This window comes from Hevea brasiliensis, chromosome 16 (genome assembly GCF_030052815.1).
Source record: "Hevea brasiliensis isolate MT/VB/25A 57/8 chromosome 16, ASM3005281v1, whole genome shotgun sequence".
Lineage (NCBI taxonomy): Eukaryota > Viridiplantae > Streptophyta > Magnoliopsida > Malpighiales > Euphorbiaceae > Hevea > Hevea brasiliensis.
Window position 1 is genome coordinate 70,319,726 of NC_079508.1, and position 20,674 is coordinate 70,340,399.

General features: G+C 33.8%; 4 protein-coding genes across 4 annotated transcripts; 3 read left to right on the plus strand and 1 right to left on the minus strand.

Moving 5' to 3' along the window:
* Nucleotides 1-148: 148 nt before the first annotated feature.
* On the plus strand, nucleotides 149-6,091 carry LOC110656289 (CMP-sialic acid transporter 1). Its single transcript, XM_021812959.2, has 8 exons — nucleotides 149-306; nucleotides 821-904; nucleotides 1,002-1,216; nucleotides 1,372-1,450; nucleotides 4,029-4,198; nucleotides 4,517-4,703; nucleotides 5,357-5,434; nucleotides 5,551-6,091. The coding sequence occupies exons 1-8, from the start codon at nucleotides 256-258 to the stop codon at nucleotides 5,689-5,691; spliced, it is 1,005 nt and encodes a 334-aa protein (XP_021668651.2). The 5' UTR covers nucleotides 149-255; the 3' UTR covers nucleotides 5,692-6,091.
* Nucleotides 6,092-7,529: 1,438 nt separating this feature from the next.
* On the plus strand, nucleotides 7,530-8,176 carry LOC110656202 (uncharacterized). The gene has a single exon (XM_021812816.2). It carries the CDS (start codon nucleotides 7,668-7,670, stop codon nucleotides 7,971-7,973), a length of 306 nt encoding a protein of 101 aa, XP_021668508.2. The 5' UTR covers nucleotides 7,530-7,667; the 3' UTR covers nucleotides 7,974-8,176.
* Nucleotides 8,177-9,503: 1,327 nt separating this feature from the next.
* Nucleotides 9,504-10,407, plus strand: LOC110656290 (arabinogalactan protein 41). Its single transcript, XM_058138574.1, has 3 exons — nucleotides 9,504-9,635; nucleotides 9,765-9,965; nucleotides 10,197-10,407. Exons 2-3 carry the CDS (start codon nucleotides 9,845-9,847, stop codon nucleotides 10,286-10,288), a joined length of 213 nt encoding a protein of 70 aa, XP_057994557.1. The 5' UTR covers nucleotides 9,504-9,635; nucleotides 9,765-9,844; the 3' UTR covers nucleotides 10,289-10,407.
* A 7,764-nt stretch (nucleotides 10,408-18,171) lies between these two features.
* Nucleotides 18,172-20,133, minus strand: LOC110656291 (ethylene-responsive transcription factor CRF2-like). The gene has a single exon (XM_021812963.2). The coding sequence runs from the start codon at nucleotides 19,339-19,341 to the stop codon at nucleotides 18,337-18,339; it is 1,005 nt and encodes a 334-aa protein (XP_021668655.2). The 5' UTR covers nucleotides 19,342-20,133; the 3' UTR covers nucleotides 18,172-18,336.
* Nucleotides 20,134-20,674: the final 541 nt, after the last annotated feature.

A 20,674-nucleotide genomic window follows, 5' to 3' on the forward strand; every position in this document is an offset into this window, starting at 1 on the left:
ATTTTTTATAAGAAAAAAAATTTTATTAAATTAATAAATTTTTGCATAATAAACTATTTTACCGAAAAATTATCCATTTATAAAAATCTTATAAAATTAATAGGAAAATTTGCTTCGTAATAAAACCAAGAATTCACCTTTTAAAAAATAGAATTTAATAAAAGGGAAATGGACTAGCGATCATATTCATCTGAGGAAACGAGAACAAAAAATGAAAAGCAGGGAACACAGCTAACCCCAGAAGAGGAGAGCAGGATGCAGTGGTACATGGTTGCTGTGCTTCTCACCATTCTCACTAGTTCTCAGGTCAGTAACCTCGGCATTCATCCATTCAACAATTAGATCGCTCTAAATTCTTCCTTTTCTTCGCTATCTTGCTTTATAAATCTCGGATTTACGAACAATTTCGCTATTGATTGCTTGATTTGAGAGCAAACCGCTATTAGTCAATGCCTTTTTATTGATTTTGAAAATGAAAAATGTAAGCTATCATTTTCAAATAATTGAAAATCTCTGAAAGTAACACTATACCATATTTTGATTGAAACTTGCATCCTTCTGAAAGTGTAGGCCGAAAATGAAGCAAAAAGCGTGTCGGCAAGTTGGGTTAATGGCTGGCCTTGACACGAATTTAGCAGTCTTTATGTTAATTGATCTGAAGATTAAATATTGTGTTTTTTGATGAAAAATTCTCTCGTTAATAGTTCATTTTGAGTGCTATCAGAAAATTATAGCCATGGAGTTGTATTAAAAGAGTAGTTTTGTTTTCTAAATCTGCTGAAGCTTAATGTATCTGCTCGTTATTTGTATTAATTGGTAGGGAATTTTGACAACTCTATCTCAAAGTAATGGAAGGTATTTGTTCGACTATGCAACTGTACCATTTCTTGCTGAATTTTTTAAGGTATTTTTCACTTAATTTATTCTTAAGTAGAACTTTGAACATAACAGCAGCTAATTGTCTCTTATGTTGTCCTGCATTTTGTTTATTCAAACCAAAGCTAGTAGTTTCTGGTTTATTTCTTTGGAGAGAGCACCGGATATCACCATCTGTGAGGATGACTAGAGAATGGAAAACTGTGCGCTTATATCCTATTCCGTCAGTGATATATCTAATTCATAACAATGTCCAGTTTGCTACACTGACTTTTGTGGATACATCTACATATCAGATAATGGGTAATTTAAAGATCGTTACCACTGGCATATTATTCAGGTGCCTACTTTGTAACTTTTTCAGGTCACTTAGTATTACACAGATATTACTTATTTCCTTGCCTGTTATCTTGTATTTTCTAATTTGGATGTCTTTTGGAATTAAGCTTACTATAATTGAAACTGATTGTTTGATAATTTGTTTTTATGCTTAAGGTTATTTTTGAGGAGGAAGTTGTCTAATCTGCAGTGGATGGCAATTGTTCTATTAGCTGTTGGAACAACTACAAGTCAGGTAACAAAGGGAACTGATGTAGAACAAAAAGAAAGAACCAAGAAATCAAGGACCAATTCTTAAAAAGAGAACTAATTCTCAATAATTTTATTTAATCTCAATAATAATCATGGTCAAAGCTTTAGAATAATAGAAAATTAGCTCTATTTATAGAGCTTACAACCCTAATCAAATTAGGAATAGAAATTTTAATTCAACTCTAATTAGGAATACTAAATAAGATAAATTAGAAAATAATAGATCTAATAATAATAAATTCCTAAACAGTAAAAACTCTACAAATTTCCTAATTCTATAATAATTAAAATTCCTAAATAAAATTTTAACTTCCTATACTGCATTATTTTCTCTTTATTGGAGAAAACTCGACCTCAAGTTCTAAAGTGTTGAAGGATCAAGAACCAAGTAAGGAGAACACACAATACGATCTCCTTGAACAGTAGTAATAAGAATGACTTGAAAAAGTTTGCACTTGCTTTTGTATTCTTAGAAACATCTGGGAAGATAAAATCAATTAGAACAACAGTTGAAATGCCCTTTAACTCAATAGAATCTTTAATTTTTATTGATGTCTCCCTCGAATCTTCTTCATTCCCCAATATATCTTTCTCAAGCTTTGGTTGTGCAGTTTTATCAATTTCTTGCTTTAGAAAAGTCTCTTCAACGTGTGAATGCTCAAGACTTGCATCGTTGGATTCTTCAATCTCATATTCTTCAACCTTTGTTTATCTAGGTTGCTTTTTTTGTTTCTCATTCTTATCTTCAAGCTGCTCATCGAATTTTTGTTCTTGTTCATCTTCAACGCCGAACTTCTTTCCTTGATTTACAATTTGAATTTCTTCTTTAAGTTCTTGCACAGCTACCGATAACTTATTAAGCTCTATTTTTGATAACTCATCAACCTGTACTTATACTTTTGATAATTTATCAAGCTGTGCTTTCAATTTTTTTACACTTGAAATCACAAGCTCTTTCTTGTATTCTTCAACTATTTTTCCTTAGCTTGTGAGAATTATTGTAAATCTTCATATTCCCTTTTTTTATCTAATAAAATCGGTTTAACTTCTTGATATTTACCATGTAAGAAAGAACATTTTTCACGATCACATCTATAACTATAATTATCTATCTAATGACAGAGATAGTAATTGATTCTTATGAAATCTAATGTCATAATTAATTTTTGAGAGAACATTTTTGTAGTAATTGATCTCCTCTTCTAGCCTCTCAATATAAGTTTCCATGGCATTTGAAGTAAAATAGCATAACTTACTTGAAGGAAAAAAAAAAAAAAAAAAAAAAAAAACTCAAAATTCAGCTTTTAAGCGAAGAGATAGATCGGCTGACGATGAGTTGATAGATTTTTCTGGTTTTCAACTCTTTTTTTTTTTTTTTGAACTGTGGGCAACAAAGAAAAATTTTGACGGACAAAAACACTGGTGGCAATCAAAGGAATGGGAAGACTTGAATGAGAAGTCTGATAATTTTGTGAAAAGGGATGGAAATTTGGCTCGATTTTAAGCTTTGATACCAAAATTGATGTAGAACAAAAAGAAAGAACTAAGAAATCAATGACTAATCCTTGAAAAGAGAACTTATTTTCAATAATTTTATTTAATCGCAATAATAATCATAGTCAAAGCTTTAGAATAATAGAAAATTAGCTCTTTTTATAGAGTTTACAGTACTAATCAAATTAGTAATAGAAATCCTAATTCATCTCTAATTAGAAATATTAAATAAGATAAATTAGGAAATAATAAACCTAATAATAATAAATTTCTAAACAATAAAAACTCTTCAAATTTTCAAATTCTATAATAATTAAAATTCCTAAATAAAATTCTAAACTTCCTATTCTGCATGAGGAATGTCTTGTGCTTTTGTTTCAATTCTTGGAGTTTTATTGTGTATTGGAAGTCTCTTTTGAGGTTAATATTTTCCATCATTGAATTCATGCTAACCTAACCTTTAAACCCAATAAAATAAGAAATGCATGTGGCATGTCTATTTTGCTTGCCTGCAGATGCAAATTGGTGGGAATCTGTAAGAGTTCAGAACTTACCCTAAATGACTTCATTAATCACTTTGGAATCCATAGTACAAACAATTATAGAAGTTTTTATTTATGTGTTTTTCTTATGTACAATTCATACATCAGAATCTTGGGATGGGAATGTGAATATCTGTTTCATCTTTGACAATCTTTTATTAAATACATTAGAATCTTTGGATTGTGAAAAAGAAGGAACTACAAATTGCTCTTCTGTACGCATTAATTGAGTTTTTTGTTCAATGCACCCATGGAACCTGCAACCCATCTACCTTTGACTACAGTTTTGTAAAGATTCTTCTTTATGACTTTGACCAATTATTCCAGATTTTTGAAGTCCATGTGATACTCCATCACTTGTATCAAATAAATTCAACAACAACCTCCCATCCCCCTCCCCCGCACGGGGTCACACACTCAATGAAAAAGCTCATTCCAAGAACTTCTTTTATGCACGTACCTGATGTAATTCTGATATTTCTTTCCTTGATCGAATGAATTAATGTTCTTTTGTTGTTGTTGCAGGTTAAAGGTTGTGGAGAGGCTTCTTGTAATTCTCTATTTTCAGCTCCAATCCAAGGCTATTTGTTGGGTATTCTGTCTGCATGTCTATCAGCTTTGGCTGGTGTCTATACGGAGTTTCTGATGAAGAAGAACAATGACAGCTTGTACTGGCAGAATGTGCAATTGTATACGTAGGTCCTTTTTCTCCATTCAATGGCTTGCTCATAGCATTTTTTAATGTACTATCCATTTTGATTATTACAATTCCTGTCCATTTTTGTTTGCTGTTTAGAATGGCAATTGAGAACATAGGAAAATTCCTAGTCTTGTTGCAGTTTCTCAAAAGACTTGGTAATATAAATTTGCTAGTCTTATTGCTGTTCTCAAAATACCTGATTTTGTGCTTGCAGCAAGATAAAATCTCTTTCTTCAAGTTGTGATTCAGTTTTAATCTTGGTTGTACCAGCATCTTCTTACCTGGGATTTTATTTATTTCTGTTCCTTTTCAGATTCGGTGTGATATTCAATATGGCACGGCTTCTCCTGGATGACTTCAGAAGTGGATTTGAGAAGGGGCCTTGGTGGCAACGCCTTCTCAATGGCTATAGTATTATTACATGGATGGTGGTTTTGAATCTAGGATCCACTGGCTTACTGGTTTCATGGTTAATGAAGTACGCTGACAACATTGTGAAGGTAAAATTCTAGCTATTTGGACCAAGTATTATGGTTTCCTGTCATATATTTTTTAGTCTGCATCATTGATGTGGCAACTGACTTGGAGGTGGTTTGATCATGTGAAGCGTAAACATACGGAAGCTCCAGTTAGACAAGTAGAACACATTAGGTTAGAAGATAGAAAGAAAAAAAGGGGTAGGCCTAAACTGACTTGGAGGAGAGTAGTACAACATAACCTAGAAGTATTACACATTTCTGAGGATTTAACTCAAAATCGTTTAGAGTGGAGAAAGAGAATCCATATAGCCGGCCTCAAATTTTTGGAATAAAGGCTTAGTTGAGTTGAGTTGAGTTGAGTATCATAAATGTGGCAACATGAACATGTCCATCAGTGCCTGGTGTACCAGTGATGCAGATAGCAAGAAAACTTTAATTACCACAAAAGGAATACTAGAATGTTCTCCTAATTATTCCTTTTAAAAATTTAATTGAAATTAGTTTCCTCACATATATTATCCCATTTTTTCATATATATGTAACTGAGTGATGATTCAAAGATGTGGAGCTGTAGGCATGACATTAATTGGGTAAATTACTTTTTGTGCCATTGGCCCATTTCGATGCATGCTGTGAGAAAACTTAAATGGCTACCTTTCACTTGGCTATTTCAGGTATATTCCACATCAATGGCAATGTTGCTGACAACGGTTTTGTCTATATACCTTTTTAGCTTCAAGCCTACATTGCAGGTGACTTTCCATTGACTCACTAGCTGTGCAACTCTTAGGATCCTCTCCCTATATAATGGAGTGGTTTATATTTTATTTAACCTGTGGATGTCCGTATTATTCTGGTCTTGCTGCAGCTTTTCCTGGGTATCATCATCTGTATGATGTCACTGCACATGTATTTTGCCCATCCAAACATGCTTGTGGATTTGCCAACGGTCAAATCTCCTCCTGAGAGCCTAAAAGAAGTTTCTATTGAACGACAAACAGATTCCTGATGTTTCTTATATGTCTAGAAGCTAATTGTTTTGCTAGGTGCTCACTGAAAGTTGCATTGCAAATGGTTTTAATTCATGAGATGCAACAAAGGGAATATTACACAAGTGTCCTTGTCTTGCTTGCACAGATATGCCTCCTTGGCTGGATTTAGAGCCAATTTTATGACCATCATTCTTCTTCAAAACTATTTGGCCATCTGGTGAGACGTCATGCAAGAAGCATGAGGATAACTTTTGTGATCCAGGGTAGTTCAAAAGGTTTCTTCTTTATCATTTATAGTAAGAGGCAAGATTGTTAGCAAATCACACTCTTTGAAATTTGTTGCAGTATACTTTGTTACAAAGCAAGCTTCTAATATTGATAATGAAGTAAATTAACACCGAGGCATTCCCAGATTCAGTTAAGAGGACACAGATTGAATGTTATTTATTTCTTAAATAACAGAATTAGGCAAGGTTTTTGACTCTGGATTAACAAAGAAGGTTACGCTTGCACTTTTCCTTTTGGGATTCGACTCAGTAATTGGATGGTTATAGTCTATCTTCTAATTCAATCTTGACACGCTAATCCCTTAGAATCTGTATAAATCCCTCGCTCATACGTCGCTGCAAGAAATTTAATATCCAACTACGCAATTTGTCCTTGATACCTTAAGTAGATACTCGAGAAGGTTCGAAAGACTCGTCTTTCATCCCAAGTTGTTAAGTGTTCCCGAATTTCCTTAGCTAGAAATTGGCAGAATATTACTCTCTACAAAGGTAAATTATGCAAAGAAGTCCAGAAAATTTTCTGGTACATTTCGCAACTTTAGCCAATTTGGTACTGAAGATGCCTTCTTAACTGAAAGTCCTGTCCCATTAAATAATAAAGGTAGCATCACAAATTAATTCAAAATTATGATTGGAACTACGAATCTGGTTGAAAGACAACTGTAAGAGATCAGGGAAACAAGTGCAGCTACAAAATTCCTGAAAGACATGGATTTGGCAAGGTTTGCATACTACCTGAGACCTGGCTCGCGCCCTGTGTGCGTAGTGCAAGACTTTGGATAAATAGAAGAGAGCTCAAGGGAGAGAGAGGTGTGTTCTCTACCTCTAGCTATAGGAGGGAAGGAAAGTTGAGATAGTGAGGGATAAAATTAAATTTGAATTGTTTGAGCTTTTGGTAACAATGTACATTTGGGTGACAGGTGTTGTATTGCTTTTGATCGATGTGTTTTTATCAATTTTGTGTTTTCTCCAAAACCTTAAGATAATAATTTTATGGGTTCTTCTCATTTATATGTTTATTATTTATCTCATTTTTTTAAAATGTGAGAATTTCACATTTGTATATTCTCAACAAGCCTCTTGAAATTGAAAATTTTGCACAATAATTTTTTTTTTAACTCCCAATAGTTATTTTATAAGTAATACGCTGATATAAATAATCCGAGTAGCAATAATATGAATGATTATTATTTTCTTTTAAAATAAAATATTTCAAGTAAGTTGTTATATATTTCGTGTTTCATTATTTTATATAATTAAGATTATTTTATGATTAATTTATGAAAAAAAAATTATAGCTGATTTTGTCATTATCACGTAAAGAAAAGAATTATCCACGTCGCTCCTACTTTGAATTTCATAAATTTGATGCTTAAAATAATTTTATTGTACAAAATTTTAATATTCAAGATTTTATGTTACATTTAGTTCAAGTATGATTTTATTACAAATAGCTGATGAAATTTATTTCAATAAACGAGAGAAAAGGATTTTACGCTTTTATTAAAAAACGAGGAAAATAATAATAATAATAATACAACCACACAATTCTTAGGGCATTTAATTTGGATTATGACAGATAGCCTCCATTGCAAGATACAATGGCACTCAACTCTTAGCCTTTGTCTTGTTCTAATTCACACTCCAGTCTTCTAGTTTCCTTGCTCTCTAGTCCAGGTTGTCTATAAAAGGAAAACTAGCCAGTCATGATTTGTGCTCAAAGATCATCGGTAGAGGTGAAGATGAGTGGAACTGCTTGCTCCAACAATGCCTACGCTATGCCAGATTTGAGGCCTAATGCGTACCATCATGAAGAAAGCAAGAGGGACAAGTACTCCTGCTTCCAGATGCCACTGCACTATCCAAGATTCAAGAAAAGTGACTACGAGGCCATGCCTGAATGGAAGTTGGACTGCTTGCTCAAAGAGTATGGACTACCCATCGTGGGGGATGTTGATCGGAAGAGAAATTTTGCCATGGGTGCCTTTCTTTGGCCTTCGGAGAACGAGTGAAAGCTTCTAAGCATGTAAATTGTGATCGTCATTTTGTTCAAACAATATATATCCAGTAGTTAGTACGTGTGTTCATAGTAGACAGGCTGTATTGTTCTGTATTTGTAATTGAACTAGCCAGATGCTTATTGCATACTTCAGCCAATTCAACTGGTGAGATTACAAACAGATGTGTAAATTATTTAGTAAATAATTCTGAAGAATTCTGTTGTGTCTTTGCAATTCAACTCAATTCAACTAAGCATTTATCTTAAAAATTTGAAGTCGATTATATGAATTCACTTTCACCACTCTAAACGATTTTAAATTAGATTTTAAAAAATATGTAATGTTTTTTACTGTGTATTTACAATAATTATAAAATGATTTCATGAGATAAATCAAATCAAACAATTTTCAATCAGAAACTTTATAATAATTTAAGACGGAAGAACTTATTCTGTCAATGTCACAATACGAACAGCTTTGTTCTTGGTTAAATTTCTCATTAAATTTTGACAAGTAACATGTGCCCACCTCTCCAAGGCATGGGTGAGTTCTATTAATGTTGAGATGGACAATTCATGGCTGATTGATTGATTCTGTAAAGTCTAAATATCATCTCAGCTCTTATCCACAAAATTATTAGTTTCTGCAAACCCATTATTATTATGCAAATAATTTGATACCTGAAAATTATTATTATTATTATTATTATTATTATTATTTGATTAAATTTTTTATAAGTTCTATTTGTTTGGGAAAAAATAATTTATATATCAAAATATTTTTTATGAAAATTAATTTTTTAATTTTTTATTATTTAATTATAATATTAAGTTAATGATATATATATATATATATATATATATATATATAATTCAATAAAATAACTTACTCTTTTAGAATGTAGAAATTTTTTTTAAAAAAGTAATTTATTTTTTTTAATAAACAATATTTTTTATTAATTTAATTTATTAAATAATTTAAACATTAAAAATATAAAAAAAAAATTTCCAGAAAACAAACCAACTAAGGAACCTTTCCACCATAGAGATGATAGGATGTTCGTTGGCAACGCATTTGCTGACTTGGCTGTAAGCAGATTTTTTCAAGCCGCACTGAATCAGAATCTTTGTTGGCATTTCCTGGTTCTAAATTATTTCTTTTTCAATTTTTATTTTTTTAAACATTTAATTCTAATTAAAATTCAAATTAAAAAAATTATTCTTTAAAATGCAATAAATATTATTTAAAAAATAATTTTAAATTAAATGTAAAATATTTTCATTATAAAAACTTCAAAACTAAATAAATTTTTTTATAGTTTTTTAGTAGCATTTAAAAAAAAAAAAAAGATTTTCCACGTCAATCCCGTTTTAAGCAAAAAAGAGAGAGTGGGTGATTTGGGAAATAGAAGAAAAAGGTAAGGGTGATTTAGGCAAAGAAAGAAAAGAAGAGACAGAAAGGCGACGTGGACGAATGAGAACCGTAGCATATGGCGCCTAAAAAGTAATGGAGACAGCGACAAATGTGGAGGCAGTGGCGGGAATCCAAAACCGGGGCGGTCACATGGAGTCTCTGCACTCGTCCGACACCGAAACTTGCGGCAGGGTCCCCACATCTTCTCAGCTTTACCTGCTTTATCGCTTTCCTCTCTCTCCTCCGTCGGCCTTCGTAATCGTATGTTCATTCACGTATATAGGACTTCCATACCACCTCTGCCTGATAATCTCTCTCAACTTGTTGAATTTTAAAATCTTTGGTTCTTGACTTCCCCCCTCTCTGCGCTGCTCTCCGGAGCTATTGCAGGGATCTTTCAGAGCAGCGTCGCACAGAGAGAGAGAGAGAGAGAGAGAGACTTAAGGAATTTGACATTTGTGAAGAAAGAAATGGCGGTTTCAAGGGTTTCTTTTGGATTTTTGGCTGTTGCTGTTGCTTTCATTTTTGTCATTGCATTGCCTGCAGTTCAGGCCCTTTCCCCTGCTCCCGCTCCTGCCCCCACCAGCGACGGTAATAACACTTGCTTCTCTCTATGCCTTTTAATTTGCATATTTAGATCTGATGTCAAATTAGCTTCAATTTCTTTGTTTGTGATTCGAATCTCTTTGTCAATGGAAGTCAAAATATAAATTTTAAAGATTAATTTATCTGCTTTGCAAGATCTTGACAATGTGGATTGGATTAGAGAAATATGATCAATTTAATGATAAGGGTAAATTACTAAGTTTTGTTATTTTGCAGGGACATCAATTGACCAAGGGGTTGCCTATGTACTGATGTTGGTGGCGCTGGTGCTCACTTACCTCATTCATGCTGCTGACTTTAGGTTTTGAGTGAAGAGAGACAGAGGATTTGTATGTAATCTTAATGCTTGTGTGCGATCGTGGGTTTTGTTGTATGTATGGATTGAAGCTGTTTTGAATTTGACGAATTTCTAATCTTGTTGAGCTTAGTGCTGTTTGCTACTGTTAAACTTCATTTTTGCCAACTTCCCTCATTTTGAAAATAGCCTGCTGCATTTTGACAACAATAGTATGGTTTTATGCGAGATATTGATGCATTTATGCAAATCATTCAATTCAATGTGCTATTAGGAATATGGGTATCTACAGCTACACGTACAAAGAACTATGAACAAAATTCCTTTTGTTGTACAATAGCAATAAAGGTGCACACCCAGTGTAGCAGTTTCTCAAATGCATACGCAAGCAGCAAAGCAGAGCCTTATCTTTTTGTTTATTAATTGAAAACTGAGTACTGGACTGCACAAAAACGATTCAAGCCAAAATGGACAAGAAGAAATAGTTGTTACACTGTCGTTATTGGGTTTTGTTTTTGAAGGAATTATTGCTGTGTGTAGCCAGACAAGAAACAAGTGGACTTGGAATGTGGATCACGTGTGAAGTTCCCAGTTTCTCACAGGGAATATCAATATGTTATACATATAAATTAAACTGAGATAGATTATATAATTAGAAAATATGTTATACATATAAATTAAACTGAGATAGATTATATAATTAGAAAATATGTGCATTTAGAAAATATATTTATATTTATAATTTTCTATGAACAATCAAAAATAGAGAAAAGAAAGCGAAAATGTTAGGTTTATATGTATAGAACTGAAAGTTAAGATCTCTTTTCTTAGTAGGTTTATGGATAATTTCATCTATTATAGATTTGTTCAATCATATAATCTAATTTATTTAAAAATTATCAATTACTAAATTTATTATTTGATATCATTACTTAATTTGTCAATGAATCTAATAATTAATTATTTCTAATTCACATCAAGGTACAAATGAATAATCCAATGTAATACTGTTGGTCTTATTAGGAACAGTTTTTTGCTATCTCCAGGTGCAAATTTGAGGAATTCTTGGCTCAGCTTATGTGCACAACCATCAAATTGAGCAATCTGAGGCCCAATTCATGTGCACAAATAAGCACTTCCCATTTGCTTCCACTTTACCAGAAAAAAAAATAAAAATAAAATCATTCCACGGCGGCCTACGCTTGCCCCCCTGTCAGGAACGATGCCCTTTTGCTTTAATAAAACGAATGGGGCCTAGGCCTTCACTAAAAAGAATTGCTATCAAGTCCCTAATAAATCTTACAAATAAAAAGGATCCTGACGTTGGTTAGATATGCAAGAGACGAACACGCGGCTGCAGACGAACCGACATTTTCTGGCCCGTGGTCATGTCATGCCAGAAAAATTTAAATTCATGAGGCCCATTTTAATATTCTTATTGGGCCAAAGAGGCCTTGTTCATTTGCAGTTGGGCGCGGGTAAAGTAGGTCTTGACTTCCCTAAAGCTTCACAAATTCTTCCCTATTTTTGCAGAAACCTCCTTGCAAATTGGAAACTGGAAAATATTGAAAGTTGAGGAATTCATGCAACTCCAGGGCATGGGTAGCAGTAAATTATAATTGCAAAACCACAAGAAATGCGTGGTGGGGGTGTGGGCTTATATTTCAAGCAATTAAATGCTCATTACAATTCATGTGATATATATGCCTACACCTGCCATTATTACATATTAGATTACAAGTGGAGTGGAGGGATATTTCATAGACTAGGTATATTATACTAAATTTTATTTGTTTTTATGAAAAATATTTTTTTATATTTTTTAATATTTAAAACATTTGAAAAATAAATTAATAAGAAATTTTTTTTAATAAAAAATTAAATATTTTATTTAAAAAAATGACTTCTTCAAAATAATTTCCACTTTAAAAAAAAGTTATTTTCTATTCTTAAATTTTAATAATTTTATTAAAATATTATAAACACATATCATTAATTAAAATTATTTTCTACGAAATAAATTAAAATTGATCTTTAAGTATTTATATCAAATTTTATGTAAAAATAAAATATCAATGTGTGGTGCTAAGATTTGTAGGATGGCTGAAGATAATATATATATTGAATAGGTGAAGTGAAATAGACAGCCATGGGCCTACTTGCCTGCTTTTCCACCCACAGGACTAGGGTAGGCATATGTGTCCGTGTAATAACCTGAAGAGTGAAAACACTCCATTGCCATTCTTGTTATCCGGTTATGAATCTTTGGCTGCAACAAAGGAAACACTATAATTTTTATGCAAAATCATATCCCATACATCTTTCACGTGACCACCACACCCTAAGACCAAGAGCACCAGCAAAAGACCACTATTTGCTCTCAATCTCATCAAGCCATTGGACAAATAAGCATCCCAAACAATAGATGAGCCGTGATGCTGAGTTGAAAAGGTGAGGTTAAGTGTCCTGATGTGGCTCTGGTTGAGGTCCATGAGTGAGTCAGGCATGCCCAATGAATGATCCTTTGAAATCTCACATTGGTTGTGGACAGTGTATATATGTGACTTATATAGAAATACGGATCTTGTTAAAATTGATATGATTTTAATAAACATTTATTCTCGTTATTGAGTCATGTGTATGTCTATTTACTGATAAAAAAATAATGCTGAATTGAATTATTTTAACTCAATAAATTTTATAGTAATATAAATATCACATATAAGAGAATAAATTAATAATATATATAAATAATAATTATTATTATACATAAAATTCACTTTATTTTTATTTTTAAATTAAAATATCATTTTATATAAACTATTCTTAACTCATCATTTTATAAATAAATTATCCTAAATAAAATTATCATCAGCACACGCACGCAAAAGGACAGGTTGGGACCACACCCAAAAAATGTATCCTAATATAATTTAGTTCCAAATTAAAATTGCACCATTTTAATTTAAATTTAAAATAGTTTAAATTTAATTTGATTAAAATTAATTTTAAATTGAATTAAAATTTATTGATTTCATTCTAATTAAAATTAATTTTTTATCAAATATTTTTAAAAAAATACTCATTATAATTAATCATGAAAATAAAACCTTTAATTCAATTCTAATTAACCTTAATCCTTGAATCGATATGGCTAGACCGGATTAGATCCACCTAAAAATAGTGAAGGATGAGCTGAATCATAAGGTCCGGGACCATGGGCCAACAGTCTAGTTACGCACTTGCCCAGCACATGGTCATAAAACCGTTAAGCTGACATGAGGTTTGCGGCCATGATTAAATGGAATGAAGCTGGACAATAACAATGAACATACTCTCTCTCTCTCTCTCTCTCTCTCTCTCTCTCATGATTCAACCTATGGGCCGGACTGACACTAAGACCTGGACTAGTCTAAAACCCCCAAAACCCGTAATAAACCTAATTATTCCTCAACCTAACTTTAAGGCCCATTTGGGCCCAATTTCAAGAATTCAATCGGACAGAGTCCGGTCATAAAATGGACCATTTAATGAGGAGTTTTTTATTCGCCTGACCTGTAAACACAATTTATATAATAAATTGGGGAGCTCAGCTCCCTCATCCAATCCCATCATCCATACAATTAATAATTTTACAGGTCCAATATAATTTTTATAATACAGTCCCAAAATAAAAATAAGTGCTTCTAACATATGCGGAGTCTAAAATTTAACTCAATTGTACAAAATACATTAAATACTATTAATGGACCTGCAAAAAAAAAGAGCAGGTTAGTCACGATAAATAATCCTCCTGTAGCATGGAAAAATATATGAACATGAGTGAACATTCGACTCAGAGAGTAAACTATCAATTTTAACTATAATCTCTATAGCTATCTAAAGCTAACGCACCATATGGAGTGAAATGCAACATCGTCATAATTTTCATATCATAATAGCAAAAAGGTAATTTGGAGCACTCACACACCCAACACTGTCAAACAATACATATACAGGAGCTGATCTCCTATACAGCTTTCTTAATCCAACCTCTGTCAGCGAGTGTCTCTCAAGCCAAACTTTCGCTTAATAAACCAAATGCGGGATCCCAGCGAGTGTCTCTCAACCCGTGTCTACCCGTCCTGTCCATATCCAAATTACCACAAACATCCATGGTACTTCAATAATTATAAATGCAATATAAAATGTGCCTAGTGTTTAACTACATAAATACATATTTATAGGTGATGCATGGGCATGCTTGAACATATAATAATATAGAAATAACAATTAAAATTAATATTTTACTCACAGACTTAACCGAAGTCACTATGACTGCTGGGTAGAGGAGAAAGGCTGTCCCGGCTCACTTGACAAATTTATTACAATTATTTAATACATTTGACTCAATACAAACTAAGAAAAGACCAAAGATGTCCTAAGTCGTGCTGAAAATTTGACAGAGTCTCTCCTATACTTAGGACTTACCTAACTTGTAAAACGGTTCAAATAATACTTCTAAACTCAACCCATATCTCATCATCATTATATGGCCCATCCTGGGCCCTTCAAACCAGGCAATAATCACAACAGACAACTCAATTATAAGATTTCAAAACTAATATTTTTCAAAAACTATCCAAATTAACTTTAAAAATTTTCTAAACCTGCCCCGTGATCCTTAACAATATTATAAGGCTATTGCAATAGAAATCGTAATTTTCTTATCATCCACAAATATTTTATAAATTTTATTCTAACTCAGTACAAGGCAAAAATTAAGTAATGTAGAGTTCGAGTTTACTTATGCCAAATCTGACAACTGGAACGCGTTCAGAACATCTGAAAATGGTAGGGTAGCTTATAATCTTGATCTGATTCTAAAATGGTTTTAGCAGCTTATCTACTCGGCCCAAAATTACAGATCCGGGTGACAATCGAATTTTCACGAAATGAAAGTACATAGGCGAAATCCATAATACTAGGCTTAAACTAAAATATATATATAAATAATTATTTAAAAATTAGGGATGTTACACACTCTCTCTCTATATATATATATATATATTTTTTTTTTCTTTTAATTATTAGAAAATTAAAAAAAAAAGGATAAAAGTGTTTTATGTTTCAGACAAGACAAACGTTTGTCGTGTCATTTGTTTGGATATCTACCGTGGTGCAAGTTGGTTTGCAATGTCACAATGCAATTCATCATAAGATATACATATATTTAATTTTAATTAAAACAAAAATTTATAATTTATAATCCAATTAATCTCATATTAAGATTTTTTTTCCTTCAAATTATAAGAAAAGGAAAAAAAAAAAAAAAAAAAAAAAAGAAGCAAACCAACAACATTATGTCATAAATGCAAACCTTCCCCATCACGTTCGGCCTTCCCTCAGTGAGGTGGCTTGATGGAGTGACTACCTCTCGAATATACAAGTATTTCATTTCTGCTACCATTGAATACTTTCAACTGAAATCCCAACATTACAATAAATATTCATTATTATGTTCACTGAATTTGAAAACCTAATTCTACCCCATGGTAAAAATAATTTTGTGGTTGAGGACTCTTGCTGGGATGGCGATGTGTTTGTTGCAATACATGATAATCATGCAAACTATATGATTCTTGGGGGACCCAAGTTTTAAATTCCTCCAGGCCCCATCAAGATGATTCAATTACTTGTTGTCCTTACGCATCAATTGGGCTAAAAAGACCAGAAAATCCCAGTTCCAGGCTTTTCCAACTACCCCTGTTATGAATGTTGTCCATCTCTGCAATTATGGTCAAAGCTTGTGACTCTAGCTAGCGCTATTTATTGCCCAAGATCTACCAGAAAGGGACCTCTCCATTTACCATAAATACGGTATTAGTTGGCATGCCTCATTTCAAATCACACATAGATTTTGATATCAGAATTTTAAAAACAAAATATTAGAAAAAAAAAAAAAAACATTACGGCCTAGAAAGGTCATGTTTTGTTAGGCAAGGAAGTTGAAGGCTATGTAACAAGTACGGTCAGGTAGAAGACAGTATAGTGTGTGGTGCTGTCTGAGGATATTGCCAGTTCTTCTGGCTCTGGCTAGTATTAAGGAGTTATAGCGAGTGCAATTCTTTTGGCTTTTATGCGAGGTGTATATTGGTGAAGGCTAAGGAAGGGGTCCTATAACCTGTATTGGAGAAAGCAGATATGTGCAGTTTTCTGGTGGCTTCTCTGCTGCTACAGCTAATGAAAGGGGACCATCTGATGATTATAAAATTGGGTCCATTCCCACTTTAACAACTTACATTAGACCTAATAACTATCTTAGCTTTGTTCCTTTCGTTGGTGCGTCCAGTAGCCCAGAATACTAGACCTGGTCCTGTAGAGTGGTCTGTTGTACGTTTGCTGTTAAGCCCGGATGGGCGAATGGCATGATTTACCAATAATAGAGCTTATGGATTTGGATTAGAAGAGTCAAGCAAGGGTGGGGGGGCCAAATGGGTATGCAAATGCTACGCGTGCGTGGCTTTGGTTTTCAATAGGTTGTAGTGTTTGCCAAATTTCACCAACTGACAAACACAGAGGATTAGGATTTGTCATCACCTGGGAAATGCCTTTTCAAGCCCTCTTGCGGCAATCATCATTCTTTATGACCCAAACACAAATACTATCAAATATCTTCTCAGACATAATCATAGCCATCTTTTTCCAGAGTGTGATTTCCCAATTTGACGTATTAAAACTTGTCCTATTTTAAACAAATCCATCATGTCCCCCTTGGTGGAATTCATAACTCAACTTGCAAAGCTACCTAATTTATAGCAATTATAAATTAAAAAAAAAAATTCAAAACGCCTTCTTTTTCTCTTTTCTCATTTTATTTTCTTCACTTTACTCAGAATTATAATTGGATAATGAATAATTTAACATCTTTTTAACGAATTATTTGAATTGATAATTACCATCGGAAAAACTATAATTTTGCACCAGGGAAGAAGCTTTACAGGGAGCTTGAAGGGTGGTGGCGTGGTAGGTGTGCTGGTGGTAGGGTAATGAAACGTGGAAGGAATATTATCAACCCAGAATTATCCGATCATGTTGCAATAGCAGGTATCTGACTCACTTCCACATGCCTCTCTCTGCCTCATGGATTACTCTCCCTCTGAAATACCATTTCTTCTTGTAAACATGAAACCTCCGCAACTGTATCTACTCTGCCAACCTCCCAATTCCTTGCCACGTCTCCATATTGCAGATCTTGTCAGATTTCTACCTTTTCTCTCTCTTTTTCTCTCTTTTTTCCCATCCCAAAGATTTTTTTTTTCCAAAAGAATTGTTATTATTAATTAATCATAATAGTAAAAATGGATTCAAAAGTAATTAGGAGACGTAATAATTGATTAATCCTCATTAAACTAATTGTCAACTGCCTTCCATAATCTATCATTTAAAGGCCTGTTTAATATTATTATTAATATTATTATTAAAAAATTATTTTTTTTAAATATATTAATTAAAAAATAATTAAAAATTAAATTTTATTAATTTTAATTATAAAAATATTAAAAAAATAACAAAATTTTTTTTAAATAACTTTTTCAATGACATTTAAATTAATATTTTTATTAAAAAATAATTTCAATTCTAAAACTCAATTTCAAATAGCACTTAAATCGTAGACACAAAGGTACACGTGTTAAGATTTTGTTAAATTGGCTTATCAGTCAAGCCTCTTCTTTCTTTTTACCGGCCTAGTTCCCTGCACGTGTATGGTGTCCCCTTGTTCCATTACTATAATTAAATTCTACATTTTTTTTAATTTTTTGCACTGATTTCCTTCCACGTGCACTCTACACGTTTCTTCTCACCCCTCAAAAGTTCAAACATCTAAACAACAAACTCGAAATTGTAGATCCCACGTGTCGAAAATCTCGGCCGTCACCGCTACCGTGACGGTCTTCTTTCATTAAAATACTCATTTCCACACAGAACAAAATTATTAGAAAAAAAAAAAACTGATAATGAAACACATCCATATTTCTTCCCGCCGATACAAAAATTTACTAGCAAACAAGCAATGCCGGTTCAAATGGCTATGAGAGGATCAGAACCAAATAAATCCCCGATATCTTGGAAATGGTCTTCCACATTCCAGTTTGAGAATCCAAAACCGAAATCCCCAATGGAGTCCACAAGCATGTCCTCAAAATCGTCTTTTAGAAATCCGTCTAGCATACTCGTTTCGTTGAATATGTCCCGCATGGAACTCTGAAAGTCAAAATTATCGTTGGGAAACAAAGTGTTGATGGAAGAATACTCTGAGAACTCCAAGAAATTCTCCGATACGCTCGATTCTTCTTTGGTTTCTCGGGCTTCTTTGCTGGAAAGGCCGCTTTGAGATTCGGCTTCTTCGTTGGAGGAAGTTGAGGATGGAAACCTAAGAACTGAAGTTGGAGAGCAGATAATGTTGTTGATATGAGACTCATCGCCGGAGTTGTAGCCTGAGCTAACTGTCGGCTTTATTGGCGGCGAACATTTCGCTGGAGGGGTAACAAAGTTTGTGAGCGCGTGTGGTCCACGCAACTGGATAGCCGCGTTGTCATATACCATGGCAGCTTCTTCAGCAGTGTCGTACGTACCCAACCACAACCGTACACGTCGCAGAGGATCCCTGATCTCCGCCGCCCATTTTCCCCAAGGTCTCTGTCTCACACCTCTGAACCTCCTGCCTGTTCCAGGGGCTGCAACCTTTAGCGGCCGCAGACTTACCGGACCACCGCTCGATTTTCCAGCAGAACACTTTCGATTGCCACTCCTCGATGACCTGCTTCTCCATGTAGCATCGTTTTCGCTTGAACATGACTCTATTGTAATCTCGTTAACAAATTTCTTCATTCTCTGTCGCCTATGGACCTCACCTTCTTCGTCACTGGAGGAGTCAGTAGCGTCTGCATCTGTTACTGATATCCGCACAACTCTCGGTGGTTTGGCGTCCGGGGCCGGATTTGACAATGGCCTTACAAGTTTGGTGTGATTTCGGTGCTCACTGAACTTGACTGGATTCATTGACATCACACTATCTCGATCCATTTCGAAGGGTTTTTCGTTCTCTTTTCCTTTTGAGGTTTTGGGTTCTTTCAGATTCGCATTCAAAGTGAAGTGAACGTTGGGGAGAGGGAGCAGGAGAGCGTGAAATATAAGGGAGAAAAGAAAAGGGAGGAGATTCCTTTGAGACCGGACACGAGGGAGAATAAAGAAACAGAGACAGAGGATATAATGAAAGTTGAGAGAAACACAACGTCAAAGAGAAGCTTGAAACGGAGAGGATTGAATACTCTCTCTATCTCTCTCAAAAAGTGTCATTAAAGGACGAGAAATTTCAAGGAAAGTAGAACTAAAAAAGAGAGTGTCTGTGCCTATGTGAGAGATGTGAAAATGTTAAACTAGACTGAAGTAACCCAAACTGAGTAAAGATTAAAGAAAAGTACGGAAAGCAGACACGGAGACATGGAGAGTAAATGAGAGAGTGACCAAGAACCGGTAGTAATACAAAGCAAAAGTATGAAATTTTCTTAGAAAGTTGCAGAGATTAAAGAAAAGAAAAGGATAGGAAGGATGTGGCCCAATAGCTTTACCGGAAAAAGAAGGGGAATAATCGAATAAATGTCGCTAATCACCACCACCGCTGTCGGAGAAACTGCTTTAACTACTTAGCCACTAGCTACTACTAGTTAAAAATGGCTAGAACCCTAAAATTCAACTGAGTATTTTCTTCACCAGATTTGAGAAGAAAGGGAAGACGAGGAAAATGAAAATGAAAGAACCCAATTAATGAGAAACTCTGGACTCCTGAGAGAGAATGAACACCACGGTTAGGATGCTATTTTATAGGATCCAAATGGCCGTAATAGGCATTTAATATCTCATTAATATTTTAATAATCAGTATTTTCCAACAAAAAAATTTTAGCTGAACGACACGTAGTGTCGGAAAAACCCAAAGAGAGAGTACATTCCGGCGACGGGTACAAGATAAATCGATGCGCCGCATAAAATGGCGCGTGTGATTCTACACGTGGCAAAATTGAGCCCGGTAAAAAGTGTTGATCCATTAAGGGAAGGAGGGAAGTGCACCGGGGCTGACTGGGAAAGGGATTTTTTTCTTCTTGAATTAGGGATTCAGGTCAGGTGAGGGGGGACGCTTTGGTTCAGAGTCTCTTTGACTAAGAATATTAAACTTTTCTTACATGCATAAAAATGCTTTAATAGCCCATTGAATGCTGTTAATTACTGGTTAAACTATAGTTACAGGAGCTTAACCAATCCGGGGGTTTTGTTGATAAAGTTCTGAAGACCGTTACAGTGTATAATGACCTTGATATTTTTACTTTTATTCTTTACCATTTACCATTATCTTCCAGTAA

Coding starts and splice junctions, on each gene's coding strand:
- LOC110656289 (XM_021812959.2), top strand. CDS start 256: ATGCAGTGGTACATGGTTGCTGTGCTTCTCACCATTCTCACTAGTTCT. Junction 307..820: donor CCATTCTCACTAGTTCTCAG/GTCAGTAACCTC, acceptor ATTAATTGGTAG/GGAATTTTGACAACTCTATC. Junction 4,704..5,356: donor ACGCTGACAACATTGTGAAG/GTAAAATTCTAG, acceptor TGGCTATTTCAG/GTATATTCCACATCAATGGC.
- LOC110656202 (XM_021812816.2), top strand. CDS start 7,668: ATGATTTGTGCTCAAAGATCATCGGTAGAGGTGAAGATGAGTGGAACT.
- LOC110656290 (XM_058138574.1), top strand. CDS start 9,845: ATGGCGGTTTCAAGGGTTTCTTTTGGATTTTTGGCTGTTGCTGTTGCT. Junction 9,966..10,196: donor TCCTGCCCCCACCAGCGACG/GTAATAACACTT, acceptor GTTATTTTGCAG/GGACATCAATTGACCAAGGG.
- LOC110656291 (XM_021812963.2), bottom strand. CDS start 19,341: ATGGATCGAGATAGTGTGATGTCAATGAATCCAGTCAAGTTCAGTGAG.